Below are 14639 nucleotides of genomic sequence, written 5' to 3' on the forward strand. Positions count from 1 at the left end.
CAGTCTAATATAATTTTTTTTTTTTTTTTTACAAGTTGATTATTAATTTCAATATAGAATATTCGTTGACAGCCCTACAAATACAATTAGTTACTGCACACTACATCACCCCTGAGTGGAACATGGAAAGCCAAACTTTCCCCCACTGTACCGAAAACCCGTACCGAACCTCGACTTCAAAAACCGAGGTGCGTACCGTACCGTGGTTTTTTGTGTACCGTTACACCCCTAAATATATATATATATTGTATATTTCCACTACGGTACCTTTATGAATAAGTAACTGATTTGAACCCGAGACCACCATAGTAGGATGCACAGGCAGCTGCACTAACCAGCCGAGCCAGAGGGTACGACCCGTTAGCAGTGCGCTGGTTGACTGCTGCTACAGACTCATCGGTTGTTTCCGAACACATTAAACTGAACGTGCTGTTAGTTTGGCGACTAGCTACCTCTCCGTCGCAGGAGCCAGACAGCAGGGTGGCGAGGCTCTTGGGGTGCTTGGCCATGCAGTTGACCCCGTCTCTGTGGCCGTCCAAGGAAGCCACAAAAGGCTTGGAGAAGACCCGCTCCAGCTTGGTGGCGTTCAGGGCCCGTGTGTACTCTCTGGGCACCTCCAACGGGTGCAGGGTTGGGTCATAGTTTCTAGGGACTGGAAAACAGACGAGACACGGCGGCTGGTATCGAATGGTCTGATGCGTGACATGAGGGTGTTTATGTGTTGCACGATAAAAAGTGATTAGGCATTGATGATGGCAACACTTGGTTCAAGAAATGTGCGTTACGTGTACCTAATGATCAAGCTAATTCTTCTATTCATCTCTGAAAATGTTATTGGCATGTGATGTCACATTATGTAACCTTCAATCAGACGTGATGTTATTGTATTGAGGAGGTTTCGATTAGATTAAAATGTATTGTCATCATCATACAGTACAGTACAACGAATATAACCAGAGTGCAAATGTAACAGTAGAGTGCAATAGTAATGTACAATGTACAGGTGATTAAACTGGACATAAAATATATAAATTAGTACTACTGAGTAATAGTGCTAATCAGATATATGTAAATAGTTGTAGTATTAATATTGTACAGTGATACGGTTATAAAGACACTATGTAGTAAGTCATACTGGCCAATGGTTTAACTAGTAAGAGCCGGTAAGGGATATGTACAGATTTAGATATAGTATCTACAGGTATGTACACAAATTATTATATGCAGGTATGCACAGACAGATTTTGATATACGATATACTTCCCAAAGGTCAGTGAATACCACGATCACAACACCAGAGGGAGCTCCACAAATCATGTTAAACCCAGATTCGGCGCAAACAAGGGACTAAATACGTTTCGCAATTATGCCACATCAATGTGGAACACCCTACCCAAAGCTGTAAAGGAATGTGAATCACTACCCACTTTCAAAACCACTCTCAAAGAACACCTACGGGAGACTGCCATTCGAAACTGGCCCCTGTAAATGTCCTAACACAACCCCCCCCCCCCCCCCCAATGTACAGTAAATTACCAAGTATGGTTGTCAATATTCCAATGTACAGTTTTGCTTGTAGTGTCCCCCACCCACCCAACCCCACCTACCCAACCTCCTCCAATGTACAGTTTCTACGTCAAATGTATATACTCTCTTTTCTAGACTCTTTTTGTATCACAAACAGTACTGTATTTGTACATCTGGTATGTCATAAATGTATAGATGTAGCAGTAGTCTATCTGTATGTCATATATGTTATGATGAATTGAAAATGGGTGACCCTGATGTAAACAAGACGAAAGTCTTTCTCTGGTCTGCATCCCCTTAACAATTGTGTGTAATGAGCTGTACTGTACTACTGTACCCATTCTGCAATCTGTTAATAAAGTTTTCAATCAATCAATCAAAGCCTAGTATATCCCACGGTCTGTCTTTCAGTTAGCTATGTTTGGCTACGTTAAGCTAGCTGAGCAAAGTGAAGGTAAAACTAAGCACCATAACTTACCACGCTGGATGTCATACTTGGTCTCACGGACATAATCGTCCGGATTCCTGGAGATAACTTTAACTTTCATTTCGCATGTGTAACTAATGAAACATGGAGGTTTTATATTAAAACAATTATATTTCTATGAGGAAAACAACACAGCGTGTAACGCTGATCTGCCCATGTGTGTTTAGTAGAGGCGGACACGAAGAAGAAACGAGACGTGCAGCCCCCCACTTCCTGCTTCCGGCCCCAGCTCTGGGAACACAAGTCAATAGGGTCCAGCTGCAGCGCCGGATTATCCTCTCACATAGTATCTGCAAAAAAATGCAAAAATGCGTTCACAACTTTCACTGGACTCGTCACAAGTGTGCCGGCACTTATCTATCACCTAGACTTTGCATAATAATAGGATACCAATAACATAACAAAGAACGAGAAGTGCAAAACCAAAATACAAGCCCTGTGGATGTTTGCTTGATCTGTGTAGCTCTATAATGTGACAAATGGTCCCGACTGGAAGGATGAGGCATTAAGTGTCATAGTCACAGCACGAGCGTACTTCACTCCTCCTCCTTTTCCCCTCACATTCACCACACACTCCTCTTCATCCTCCTTTCCATCCAACACGCACTCCTCCTCATCCTCCCTTCCTCCACGGAAGCCTCACGCCCTTATATGGCCAGCATCCCTTCACTTCCCGTCACTCAGCCCAGCTGCACCTCATCCCCCTGATTCACACGCTGTCAGGCACCTCACTCCTCACAGCTGTATCCCATCCCCCGTTGATGACGACCCTACTTCTACCAGACGACGGCACGACGCTGACCAGAAGTCGTCGTGGTGTTAAACATCACTACCTAGGTACGACGTCTCGGCCTGAAGCCCTGCTAACCTGCTCTTGTGATTATTCCTTGCTCTAATCTGTTTCTCTTGTGCCCCAGGACCCCCGTTCCAGTGCACCTTCCTGCCTGGACATCTCGTACTGCACAAGGAGTGCTCTTGCTCTCTCTCCAGACACAGACCTGTGTCTTCTGCCCACAGCTGCACTGGGAGTGCACCTGTCCTCACCCCCCAAGAACATTCTAACCCCTGTCTGTTGCACATTCCTGTTGTACTACTACTACAGTTTGTCTGCTTGGGAAATACCATTAAAACCCCTTCAAACGCTCCATTCTCCTCTCCTGTGTTCAGCGATTGGGCTGTGTTCAAAGCCCACTTCTCACAGAACACCACGACCAAGATGACAGAACCAGCTACACACGAGATCGAGGAATGGAGGAGATTTCAGAAGCAGTCCGTGAGTATTATCAACGGCCAGTCCGCTCGAGTAGACCAACTCGCCTTCTCCATAGACGCCGTCACTGCTCAGCTTACCGCTCTCACACTCGGCTCCGCGGAGCGAGATAGACAATACGACCGTTTCGAGGCATACGTCACGGCTCGGCAAGCCCCACCAGACTCTCCCCCCAATCAATCAATGCTGCGATTCCCCCGCACAGGGAGCCTCACGTCCCCGCGCCGGAGCGTTATGACGGAAGCGTCTCCAAATGCCGAGCTTTTATCTTTCAGTGTTCGCTAGTTTTCGGACAACAATCACACACATTTCAAAGCGATAGGTCTAAGGTAGCTTACCTGTCGGCCCTGCTCACGGGCGCTGCGCTGGAATGGGCAACCACTCTCCACTTCAATAATTCTCCCCTCTGCGAGTCATACTCTGCGTATATCGACGACATGCGCAAAGTCTTTGACCACCCTCCAGGTGGCTCGGATAGAGCCGCCGGCTTGTTTACGATCCGCCAAGGAAGTTGCAGTGTGAGCGAATACGCTATCGATTTTCAGGGTCGAACGGCTCCCACGGACGCAGCCTTGACCGGATCCACCCGGACCTTGAACCCCGGGTGCATCTCGGCGTTCCGCAACTTTTTCCAAATCGCTTCCATCATCAAAAACGTCGGGAAAGGGTCGAACGGGGCCTTATCGGCTCCCACGGACGCAGCCTTGACCGGATCCACCCGGGCCTTGAACCCCGGGTGCATCTCGCCGTTCCGCAACTTTTTCCAAATTGCTTCCTGCATCAAAAACGTCGGGAAAGGGTTGAACGGCTCCCACGGACGCAGCCTTGACCGGATCCACCCGGACCTTGAACCCCGGGTGCATCTCTTTCCAAATCGCTTCCTGCATCGAAAATGTCGGGAAAGGGTCGAACGGGGCCTTATCTGGGCCTTATCGGCTCCCACGGACGAACCCTTGACCAGATCCACCCGGGCCTTGAACCCCGGGTGCATCTCGCCGTTCCGCAACTCTTTCCAAATCACTTCCTGCATCAAAAACGTCAGGAAAGGGTCGAACGGTGCAACTTTTTCCAAATCGCTTAAATAAATAAAATAAATAAAATAAATAAAATAAATAAAATAAATAAAATAAATAAAATAAATAAAATAAATAAAATAAATAAAATAAATAAAATAAATAAAATAAATAAAATAAATAAAATAAATAAAATAAATAAAATAAATAAAATAAATAAAATAAATAAAATAAATAAAATAAATAAAATAAATAAAATAAATAAAATAAATAAAATAAATAAAATAAATTAAATAAATAAATTAAATAAATTAAATAAATAAAGTGCACAGAGGGGTGTTTGGTATAGTGCACAGAGGGGGGTGTTTGGTATAGTGCACAGAGGGGGGTGTTTGGTATAGTGCACAGAGGGGGGTGTTTGGTATAGTGCACAGAGGGGGGTGTTTGGTATAGTGCACAGAGGGGGGTCTTTCGTATAGTGCACAGAGGGGGGTGTTTGGTATAGTGCACAGAGGGGGGTGTTTGGTATAGTGCACAGAGGGGGGTCTTTCGTATAGTGCACAGAGGGGGGTCTTTCGTATAGTGCACAGAGGGGGGTGTTTGGTATAGTGCACAGAGGGGGGTCTTTCGTATAGTGCACAGAGGGGGGTCTTTCGTATAGTGCACAGAGGGGGGTCTTTTGTATAGTGCACAGAGGGGGGTGTTTGGTATAGTGCACAGAGGGGGGTCTTTCGTATAGTGCACAGAGGGGGGTGTTTGGTATAGTGCACAGAGGGGGGTCTTTCGTATAGTGCACAGAGGGGGGTGTTTGGTATAGTGCACAGAGGGGGGTGTTTGGTATAGTGCACAGAGGGGGGTCTTTCGTATAGTGCACAGAGGGGGGTGTTTGGTATAGTGCACAGAGGGGGGTGTTTGGTATAGTACACAGAGGGGGGTCTTTCGTATAGTGCACAGAGGGGGGTCTTTCGTATAGTGCACAGAGGGGGGTCTTTCGTATAGTGCACAGAGGGGGGTCTTTCGTATAGTGCACAGAGGGGGGTGTTTGGTATAGTGCACAGAGGGGGGTCTTTCGTATAGTGCACAGAGGGGGGGGTTTGGTATAGTGCACAGAGGGGGGTCTTTCGTATAGTGCACAGAGGGGGGTGTTTGGTATAGTGCACAGAGGGGGGTCTTTCGTATAGTGCACAGAGGGGGGTGTTTGGTATAGTGCACAGAGGGGGGTGTTTGGTATAGTGCACAGATGGGGGGTCTTTCGTATAGTGCACAGAGAGGGGTGTTTGGTATAGTGCACAGAGGGGGGTCTTTCGTATAGTGCACATAGGGGGGTGTTTGGTATAGTGCACAGAGGGGGGTGTTTGGTATAGTACACAGAGGGGGGTCTTTTGTATAGTGCACAGAGGGGGGTGTTTGGTATAGTACACAGAGGGGGGTCTTTTGTATAGTGCACAGAGGGGGGTCTTTCGTATAGTGCACAGAGGGGGGTGTTTGGTATAGTGCACATAGGGGGGTGTTTGGTATAGTGCACAGAGGGGGGTGTTTGGTATAGTGCACAGAGGGGGGTCTTTTGTATAGTGCACAGAGGGGGGTGTTTGGTATAGTGCACAGAGGGGGGTCTTTCGTATAGTGCACATAGGGGGGTGTTTGGTATAGTGCACAGAGGGGGGTGTTTGGTATAGTACACAGAGGGGGGTGTTTGGTATAGTGCACAGAGGGGGGTGTTTGGTATAGTGCACAGAGAGGTGTTTGGTATAGTGCACAGAGGGGGGTGTTTGGTATAGTGCACAGAGGGGGGTCTTTCGTATAGTGCACATAGGGGGGTGTTTGGTATAGTGCACAGAGGGGGGGGTTTGGTATAGTGCACAGAGGGGTGTTTGGTATAGTGCACAGAGGGGGGTGTTTGGTATAGTGCACAGAGGGGGGTGTTTGGTATAGTGCACAGAGGGGGGTGTTTGGTATAGTGCACAGAGGGGGGTGTTTGGTATAGTGCACAGAGGGGGGTGTTTGGTATAGTGCACAGAGGGGGGTGTTTGGTATATTGCACAGAGGGGGGTCTTTCGTATAGTGCACAGAGGGGTGTTTGGTATAGTGCACAGAGGGGTGTTTGGTATAGTGCACAGAGGGGGGTGTTTGGTATAGTGCACATAGGGGTGTTTGGTATAGTGCACATAGGGGGGTGTTTGGTATAGTGCACAGAGGGGTGTTTGGTATAGTGCACATAGGGGGGTGTTTGGTATAGTGCACAGAGGGGTGTTTGGTATAGTGCACAGAGGGGTGTTTGGTATAGTGCACAGAGAGGGATGTTTGGTATAGTGCACAGAGGGGGGTGTTTGGTATAGTGCACAGAGGGGGGTGTTTGGTATAGTGCACAGAGGGGTGTTTGGTATAGTGCACAGAGGGGTGTTTGGTATAGTGCACAGAGGGGGGTGTTTGGTATAGTGCACAGAGGGGTGTTTGGTATAGTGCACAGAGGGGGGTGTTTGGTATAGTGCACAGAGGGGTGTTTGGTATAGTGCACAGAGGGGTGTTTGGTATAGTGCACAGAGAGGGATGTTTGGTATAGTGCACAGAGGGGTGTTTGGTATAGTGCACAGAGGGGGGGGTTTGGTATAGTGCACAGAGGGGGGTGTTTGGTATAGTGCACAGAGGGGGGTGTTTGGTATAGTGCACAGAGGGGGGTGTTTGGTATAGTGCACAGAGGGGGGTGTTTGGTATAGTGCACAGAGGGGGGGGTTTGGTATAGTGCACAGAGGGGGGTGTTTGGTATAGTGCACAGAGGGGGGGGTTTGGTATAGTGCACAGAGGGGTGTTTGGTATAGTGCACAGAGGGGGGTGTTTGGTATAGTGCACAGAGGGGGGTGTTTGGTATAGTGCACAGAGGGGGGTGTTTGGTATAGTGCACAGAGGGGGGTGTTTGGTATAGTGCACAGAGGGGGGTGTTTGGTATAGTGCACAGAGGGGTGTTTGGTATAGTGCACAGAGGGGTGTTTGGTATAGTGCACAGAGGGGTGTTTGGTATAGTGCACAGAGGGGTGTTTGGTATAGTGCACAGAGGGGTGTTTGGTATAGTGCACAGAGAGGGATGTTTGGTATAGTGCACAGAGGGGGGTGTTTGGTATAGTGCACAGAGGGGGTGTTTGGTATAGTGCACAGAGGGGTGTTTGGTATAGTGCACAGAGAGGGATGTTTGGTATAGTGCACAGAGGGGTGTTTGGTATAGTGCACAGAGGGGGGGGTTTGGTATAGTGCACAGAGGGGGGTGTTTGGTATAGTGCACAGAGGGGTGTTTGGTATAGTGCACAGAGGGGTGTTTGGTATAGTGCACAGAGGGGGGTGTTTGGTATAGTGCACAGAGGGGGGTGTTTGGTATAGTGCACAGAGGGGGGTGTTTGGTATAGTGCACAGAGGGGTGTTTGGTATAGTGCACAGAGGGGTGTTTGGTATAGTGCACAGAGGGGGGTGTTTGGTATAGTGCACAGAGGGGTGTTTGGTATAGTGCACAGAGGGGGGTGTTTGGTATAGTGCACAGAGGGGGGTGTTTGGTATAGTGCACAGAGGGGTGTTTGGTATAGTGCACAGAGGGGGGTGTTTGGTATAGTGCACAGAGGGGGGTGTTTGGTATAGTGCACAGAGGGGGGTGTTTGGTATAGTGCACAGAGGGGTGTTTGGTATAGTGCACAGAGGGGGGTGTTTGGTATAGTGCACAGAGGGGGGTGTTTGGTATAGTGCACAGAGGGGGGTGTTTGGTATAGTGCACAGAGGGGTGTTTGGTATAGTGCACAGAGGGGGGTGTTTGGTATAGTGCACAGAAGGGGGTGTTTGGTATAGTGCACAGAGGGGGGTGTTTGGTATAGTGCACAGAGGGGGGTGTTTGGTATAGTGCACAGAGGGGGGTGTTTGGTATAGTGCACAGAGGGGGGTGTTTGGTATAGTGCACAGAGGGGGGTGTTTGGTATAGTGCACAGAGTCCCACGGACGCAGCCTTGACCGGATCCACCCGGGCCTTGAACCCCGGGTGCATCTCGCCGTTCCGCAACTTTCTCCAAATTGCTTCCTGCATCAAAAACGTCGGGAAAGGGTCGAACGGCTCCCACGGACGCAGCCTTGACCGGATCCACCCGGACCTTGAACCCCGGGTGCATCTCGGCGTTCCGCAACTTTTTCCAAATCGCTTCCATCATCAAAAACGTCGGGAAAGGGTCGAACGGGGCCTTATCGACTCCCACGGACGCAGCCTTGACCGGATCCACCCGGGCCTTGAACCCCGGGTGCATCTCGCCGTTCCGCAACTCTTTCCAAATCACTTCCTGCATCAAAAACGTCAGGAAAGGGTCGAACGGGGCCTTATCGGGGCCTTATCGGCTCCCACGGACGAACCCTTGACCAGATCCACCCGGGCCTTGAACCCCGGGTGCATCTCGCCGTTCCGCAACTCTTTCCAAATCACTTCCTGCATCAAAAACGTCAGGAAAGGGTCGAACGGGGCCTTATCGGCTCCCACGGACGAACCCTTGACCGGATCCACCCGGGCCTTGAACCCCGGGTGCATCTCGCCGTTCCGCAACTCTTTCCAAATCACTTCCTGCATCAAAATCGTCAGGAAAGGGTCGAACGGTGCAACTTTTTCCAAATCGCTTAAATAAATAAAATAAATAAAATAAATAAAATAAATGAAATAAATGAAATAAATGAAATAAAATAAATAAAATAAATAAAATAAATAAAATAAATAAAATAAATAAAATAAATAAAATAAATAAAATAAATAAAATAAATAAAATAAATAAAATAAATAAAATAAATAAAATAAATAAAATAAATAAAATAAATAAAATAAATAAAATAAATAAAATAAATAAAATAAATAAAATAAATAAAATAAATGAGGGGGGTCTTTCGTATAGTGCACAGAGGGGGGTGTTTGGTATAGTGCACAGAGGGGGGTCTTTCGTATAGTGCACAGAGGGGGGTCTTTCGTATAGTGCACAGAGGGGGGTGTTTGGTATAGTGCACAGAGGGGGGTCTTTCGTATAGTGCACAGAGGGGGGTGTTTGGTATAGTGCACAGAGGGGGGTCTTTCGTATAGTGCACAGAGGGGGGTGTTTGGTATAGTGCACAGAGGGGGGTCTTTGGTATAGTGCACAGAGGGGGGTGTTTGGTATAGTGTACAGAGGGGGGTCTTTCGTATAGTGCACAGAGGGGGGTCTTTCGTATAGTGCACAGAGGGGGGTCTTTCGTATAGTGCACAGAGGGGGGTGTTTGGTATAGTGCACAGAGGGGGGTCTTTCGTATAGTGCACAGAGGGGGGTGTTTGGTATAGTGCACAGAGGGGGGTCTTTCGTATAGTGCACAGAGGGGGGTGTTTGGTATAGTGCACAGAGGGGGGTCTTTCGTATAGTGCACATAGGGGGGTGTTTGGTATAGTGCACAGAGGGGGGTCTTTCGTATAGTGCACAGAGGGGGGTGTTTGGTATAGTGCACAGAGGGGGGTCTTTGGTATAGTGCACAGAGGGGGGTGTTTGGTATAGTGTACAGAGGGGGGTCTTTCGTATAGTGCACAGAGGGGGGTCTTTCGTATAGTGCACAGAGGGGGGTGTTTGGTATAGTGCACAGAGGGGGGTCTTTCGTATAGTGCACAGAGGGGGGTGTTTGGTATAGTGCACAGAGGGGGGTCTTTCGTATAGTGCACAGAGGGGGGTGTTTGGTATAGTGCACAGAGGGGGGTCTTTCGTATAGTGCACAGAGGGGGGTGTTTGGTATAGTGCACAGAGGGGGGTCTTTCGTATAGTGCACATAGGGGGGTGTTTGGTATAGTGCACAGAGGGGGGTGTTTGGTATAGTACACAGAGGGGGGTCTTTCGTATAGTGCACAGAGGGGGGTGTTTGGTATAGTGCACAGAGGGGGGTCTTTCGTATAGTGCACAGAGGGGGGTGTTTGGTATAGTGCACAGAGGGGGGTCTTTGGTATAGTGCACAGAGGGGGGTGTTTGGTATAGTGCACAGAGGGGGGTGTTTGGTATAGTACACAGAGGGGGGTGTTTGGTATAGTGCACAGAGGGGGGTCTTTCGTATAGTGCACAGAGGGGGGTCTTTCGTATAGTGCACAGAGGGGGGTGTTTGGTATAGTGCACAGAGGGGGTCTTTCGTATAGTGCACAGAGGGGGGTGTTTGGTATAGTGCACAGAGGGGGGTCTTTCGTATAGTGCACAGAGGGGGGTGTTTGGTATAGTGCACAGAGGGGGGTCTTTGGTATAGTGCACAGAGGGGGGTGTTTGGTATAGTGTACAGAGGGGGGTCTTTCGTATAGTGCACAGAGGGGGGTCTTTCGTATAGTGCACAGAGGGGGGTGTTTGGTATAGTGCACAGAGGGGGGTCTTTCGTATAGTGCACAGAGGGGGGTGTTTGGTATAGTGCACAGAGGGGGGTCTTTCGTATAGTGCACAGAGGGGGGTGTTTGGTATAGTGCACAGAGGGGGGTCTTTCGTATAGTGCACAGAGGGGGGTGTTTGGTATAGTGCACAGAGGGGGGTCTTTCGTATAGTGCACATAGGGGGGTGTTTGGTATAGTGCACAGAGGGGGGTCTTTCGTATAGTGCACAGAGGGGGGTCTTTCGTATAGTGCACAGAGGGGGGTCTTTCGTATAGTGCACATAGGGGGGTGTTTGGTATAGTGCACAGAGGGGGGTCTTTCGTATAGTGCACAGAGGGGGGTGTTTGGTATAGTGCACAGAGGGGGGTCTTTGGTATAGTGCACAGAGGGGGGTGTTTGGTATAGTGTACAGAGGGGGGTCTTTCGTATAGTGCACAGAGGGGGGTCTTTCGTATAGTGCACAGAGGGGGGTGTTTGGTATAGTGCACAGAGGGGGGTCTTTCGTATAGTGCACAGAGGGGGGTGTTTGGTATAGTGCACAGAGGGGGGTCTTTCGTATAGTGCACAGAGGGGGGTGTTTGGTATAGTGCACAGAGGGGGGTCTTTCGTATAGTGCACAGAGGGGGGTGTTTGGTATAGTGCACAGAGGGGGGTCTTTCGTATAGTGCACATAGGGGGGTGTTTGGTATAGTGCACAGAGGGGGGTGTTTGGTATAGTGCACAGAGGGGGGTGTTTGGTATAGTGCACAGAGGGGGGTCTTTCGTATAGTGCACAGAGGGGGGTGTTTGGTATAGTGCACAGAGGGGGGTCTTTCGTATAGTGCACATAGGGGGGTGTTTGGTATAGTGCACAGAGGGGGGTGTTTGGTATAGTACACAGAGGGGGGTGTTTGGTATAGTGCACAGAGGGGGGTCTTTCGTATAGTGCACATAGGGGGGTGTTTGGTATAGTGCACAGAGGGGGGTGTTTGGTATAGTACACAGAGGGGGGTGTTTGGTATAGTGCACAGAGGGGGGTCTTTCGTATAGTGCACAGAGGGGGGTGTTTGGTATAGTGCACAGAGGGGTGTTTGGTATAGTGCACAGAGGGGGGTGTTTGGTATAGTGCACAGAGGGGGGTCTTTCGTATAGTGCACAGAGGGGGGTGTTTGGTATAGTGCACAGAGGGGGGTCTTTCGTATAGTGCACATAGGGGGGTGTTTGGTATAGTGCACAGAGGGGGGTGTTTGGTATAGTACACAGAGGGGGGTGTTTGGTATAGTGCACAGAGGGGGGTCTTTCGTATAGTGCACAGAGGGGGGTCTTTCGTATAGTGCACAGAGGGGGGTGTTTGGTATAGTGCACAGAGGGGGGTCTTTCGTATAGTGCACAGAGGGGGGTGTTTGGTATAGTGCACAGAGGGGGGTCTTTGGTATAGTGCACAGAGGGGGGTGTTTGGTATAGTGTACAGAGGGGGGTCTTTCGTATAGTGCACAGAGGGGGGTCTTTCGTATAGTGCACAGAGGGGGGTGTTTGGTATAGTGCACAGAGGGGGGTCTTTCGTATAGTGCACAGAGGGGGGTGTTTGGTATAGTGCACAGAGGGGGGTCTTTCGTATAGTGCACAGAGGGGGGTGTTTGGTATAGTGCACAGAGGGGGGTCTTTCGTATAGTGCACAGAGGGGGGTGTTTGGTATAGTGCACAGAGGGGGGTGTTTGGTATAGTGCACAGAGGGGGGTCTTTCGTATAGTGCACAGAGGGGGGTGTTTGGTATAGTGCACATAGGGGGGTCTTTCGTATAGTGCACATAGGGGGGTGTTTGGTATAGTGCACAGAGGGGGGTGTTTGGTATAGTACACAGAGGGGGGTGTTTGGTATAGTGCACAGAGGGGTGTTTGGTATAGTGCACAGAGAGGTGTTTGGTATAGTGCACAGAGGGGGGTGTTTGGTATAGTGCACAGAGAGGTGTTTGGTATAGTGCACAGAGGGGGGTGTTTGGTATAGTGCACAGAGGGGGGGGTTTGGTATAGTGCACAGAGGGGTGTTTGGTATAGTGCACAGAGGGGGGTGTTTGGTATAATGCACAGAGGGGTGTTTGGTATAGTGCACAGAGGGGGGTGTTTGGTATAGTGCACAGAGGGGGGTGTTTGGTATAGTGCACAGAGGGGGGTGTTTGGTATAGTGCACAGAGGGGGGTGTTTGGTATAGTGCACAGAGGGGTGTTTGGTATAGTGCACAGAGGGGGGTGTTTGGTATAGTGCACAGAGGGGGGTGTTTGGTATAGTGCACAGAGGGGGGTGTTTGGTATAGTGCACAGAGGGGGGTGTTTGGTATAGTGCACAGAGGGGGGTCTTTCGTATAGTGCACAGAGGGGGGTGTTTGGTATAGTGCACAGAGGGGGGTCTTTGGTATAGTGCACAGAGGGGGGTGTTTGGTATAGTGTACAGAGGGGGGTCTTTCGTATAGTGCACAGAGGGGGGTCTTTCGTATAGTGCACAGAGGGGGGTGTTTGGTATAGTGCACAGAGGGGGGTCTTTCGTATAGTGCACATAGGGGGGTGTTTGGTATAGTGCACAGAGGGGGGTGTTTGGTATAGTACACAGAGGGGGGTCTTTCGTATAGTGCACAGAGGGGGGTGTTTGGTATAGTGCACAGAGGGGGGTCTTTCGTATAGTGCACAGAGGGGGGTGTTTGGTATAGTGCACAGAGGGGGGTGTTTGGTATAGTGCACAGAGGGGGGTCTTTCGTATAGTGCACAGAGGGGGGTGTTTGGTATAGTGCACATAGGGGGGTCTTTCGTATAGTGCACATAGGGGGGTGTTTGGTATAGTGCACAGAGGGGGGTGTTTGGTATAGTACACAGAGGGGGGTGTTTGGTATAGTGCACAGAGGGGTGTTTGGTATAGTGCACAGAGAGGTGTTTGGTATAGTGCACAGAGGGGGGTGTTTGGTATAGTGCACAGAGAGGTGTTTGGTATAGTGCACAGAGGGGGGTGTTTGGTATAGTGCACAGAGGGGGGTGTTTGGTATAGTGCACAGAGGGGGGTCTTTCGTATAGTGCACAGAGAGGGGTGTTTGGTATAGTGCACAGAGAGGTGTTTGGTATAGTGCACAGAGGGGGGTGTTTGGTATAGTGCACAGAGGGGTGTTTGGTATAGTGCACAGAGGGGGGTGTTTGGTATAGTGCACAGAGGGGGGTGTTTGGTATAGTGCACAGAGGGGGGTGTTTGGTATAGTGCACAGAGGGGGGTGTTTGGTATAGTGCACAGAGGGGTGTTTGGTATAGTGCACAGAGGGGGGTGTTTGGTATAGTGCACAGAGGGGGGTGTTTGGTATAGTGCACAGAGGGGGGTGTTTGGTATAGTGCACAGAGGGGTGTTTGGTATAGTGCACAGAGGGGGGTGTTTGGTATAGTGCACAGAGGGGGGTGTTTGGTATAGTGCACAGAGGGGGGTGTTTGGTATAGTGCACAGAGGGGGGTGTTTGGTATAGTGCACAGAGTCCCACGGACGCAGCCTTGACCGGATCCACCCGGGCCTTGAACCCCGGGTGCATCTCGCCGTTCCGCAACTTTTTCCAAATCGCTTCCTGCATCAAAAACGTCGGGAAAGGGTCGAACGGCTCCCAGGGACGCAGCCTTGACCGGATCCACCCGGACCTTGAACCCCGGGTACATTTCGCCGTTCCGCAACTTTTTCCAAATCGCTTCCTGCATCGAAAACGTCGGGAAAGGGTCGAACGGGGCCTTATCGGGGCCTTATCGGCTCCCACGGACGAACCCTTGACCGGATCCACCCGGGCCTTGAACCTGTGCATCTCGCCGTTCCGCAACTTTTTCCAAATCGCTTCCTTCAAAAACGTCGGGAAACGGTCGAACGGTGCAACTTTTTCCAAATCGCTTAAATAAATAAAATAAATAAAATAAATAAAATAAATAAAATAAATAAAATAAATAAAATAAATAAAATAAATAAAATAAATAAAATAAATAAAATA

At 49.5% G+C, this 14639-nt stretch overlaps 1 protein-coding gene across 1 annotated transcript in view; it reads right to left on the minus strand.

Moving 5' to 3' along the window:
* dcaf13 (ddb1 and cul4 associated factor 13) overlaps nt 1-2180 on the minus strand; it is a 44935-nt gene extending 42755 nt beyond the window's left edge. The window contains exons 1-2 of the mRNA XM_084335755.1: nt 2006-2180; nt 453-652 (exon numbers count right to left, since the gene is read on the minus strand). Of these exons, the coding sequence (XP_084191881.1) occupies nt 453-652; nt 2006-2075 (270 nt within the window). The 5' untranslated portion in view covers nt 2076-2180. The remainder of the gene's footprint in view (nt 1-452; nt 653-2005) is intronic.
* Between the last annotated feature and the right edge of the window lie 12459 nt (nt 2181-14639).

The sequence above is a fragment of the Notolepis coatsorum genome, assembly GCF_963971535.1.
Source record: "Notolepis coatsorum genome assembly, chromosome: 19".
NCBI lineage: Eukaryota > Metazoa > Chordata > Actinopteri > Aulopiformes > Paralepididae > Notolepis > Notolepis coatsorum.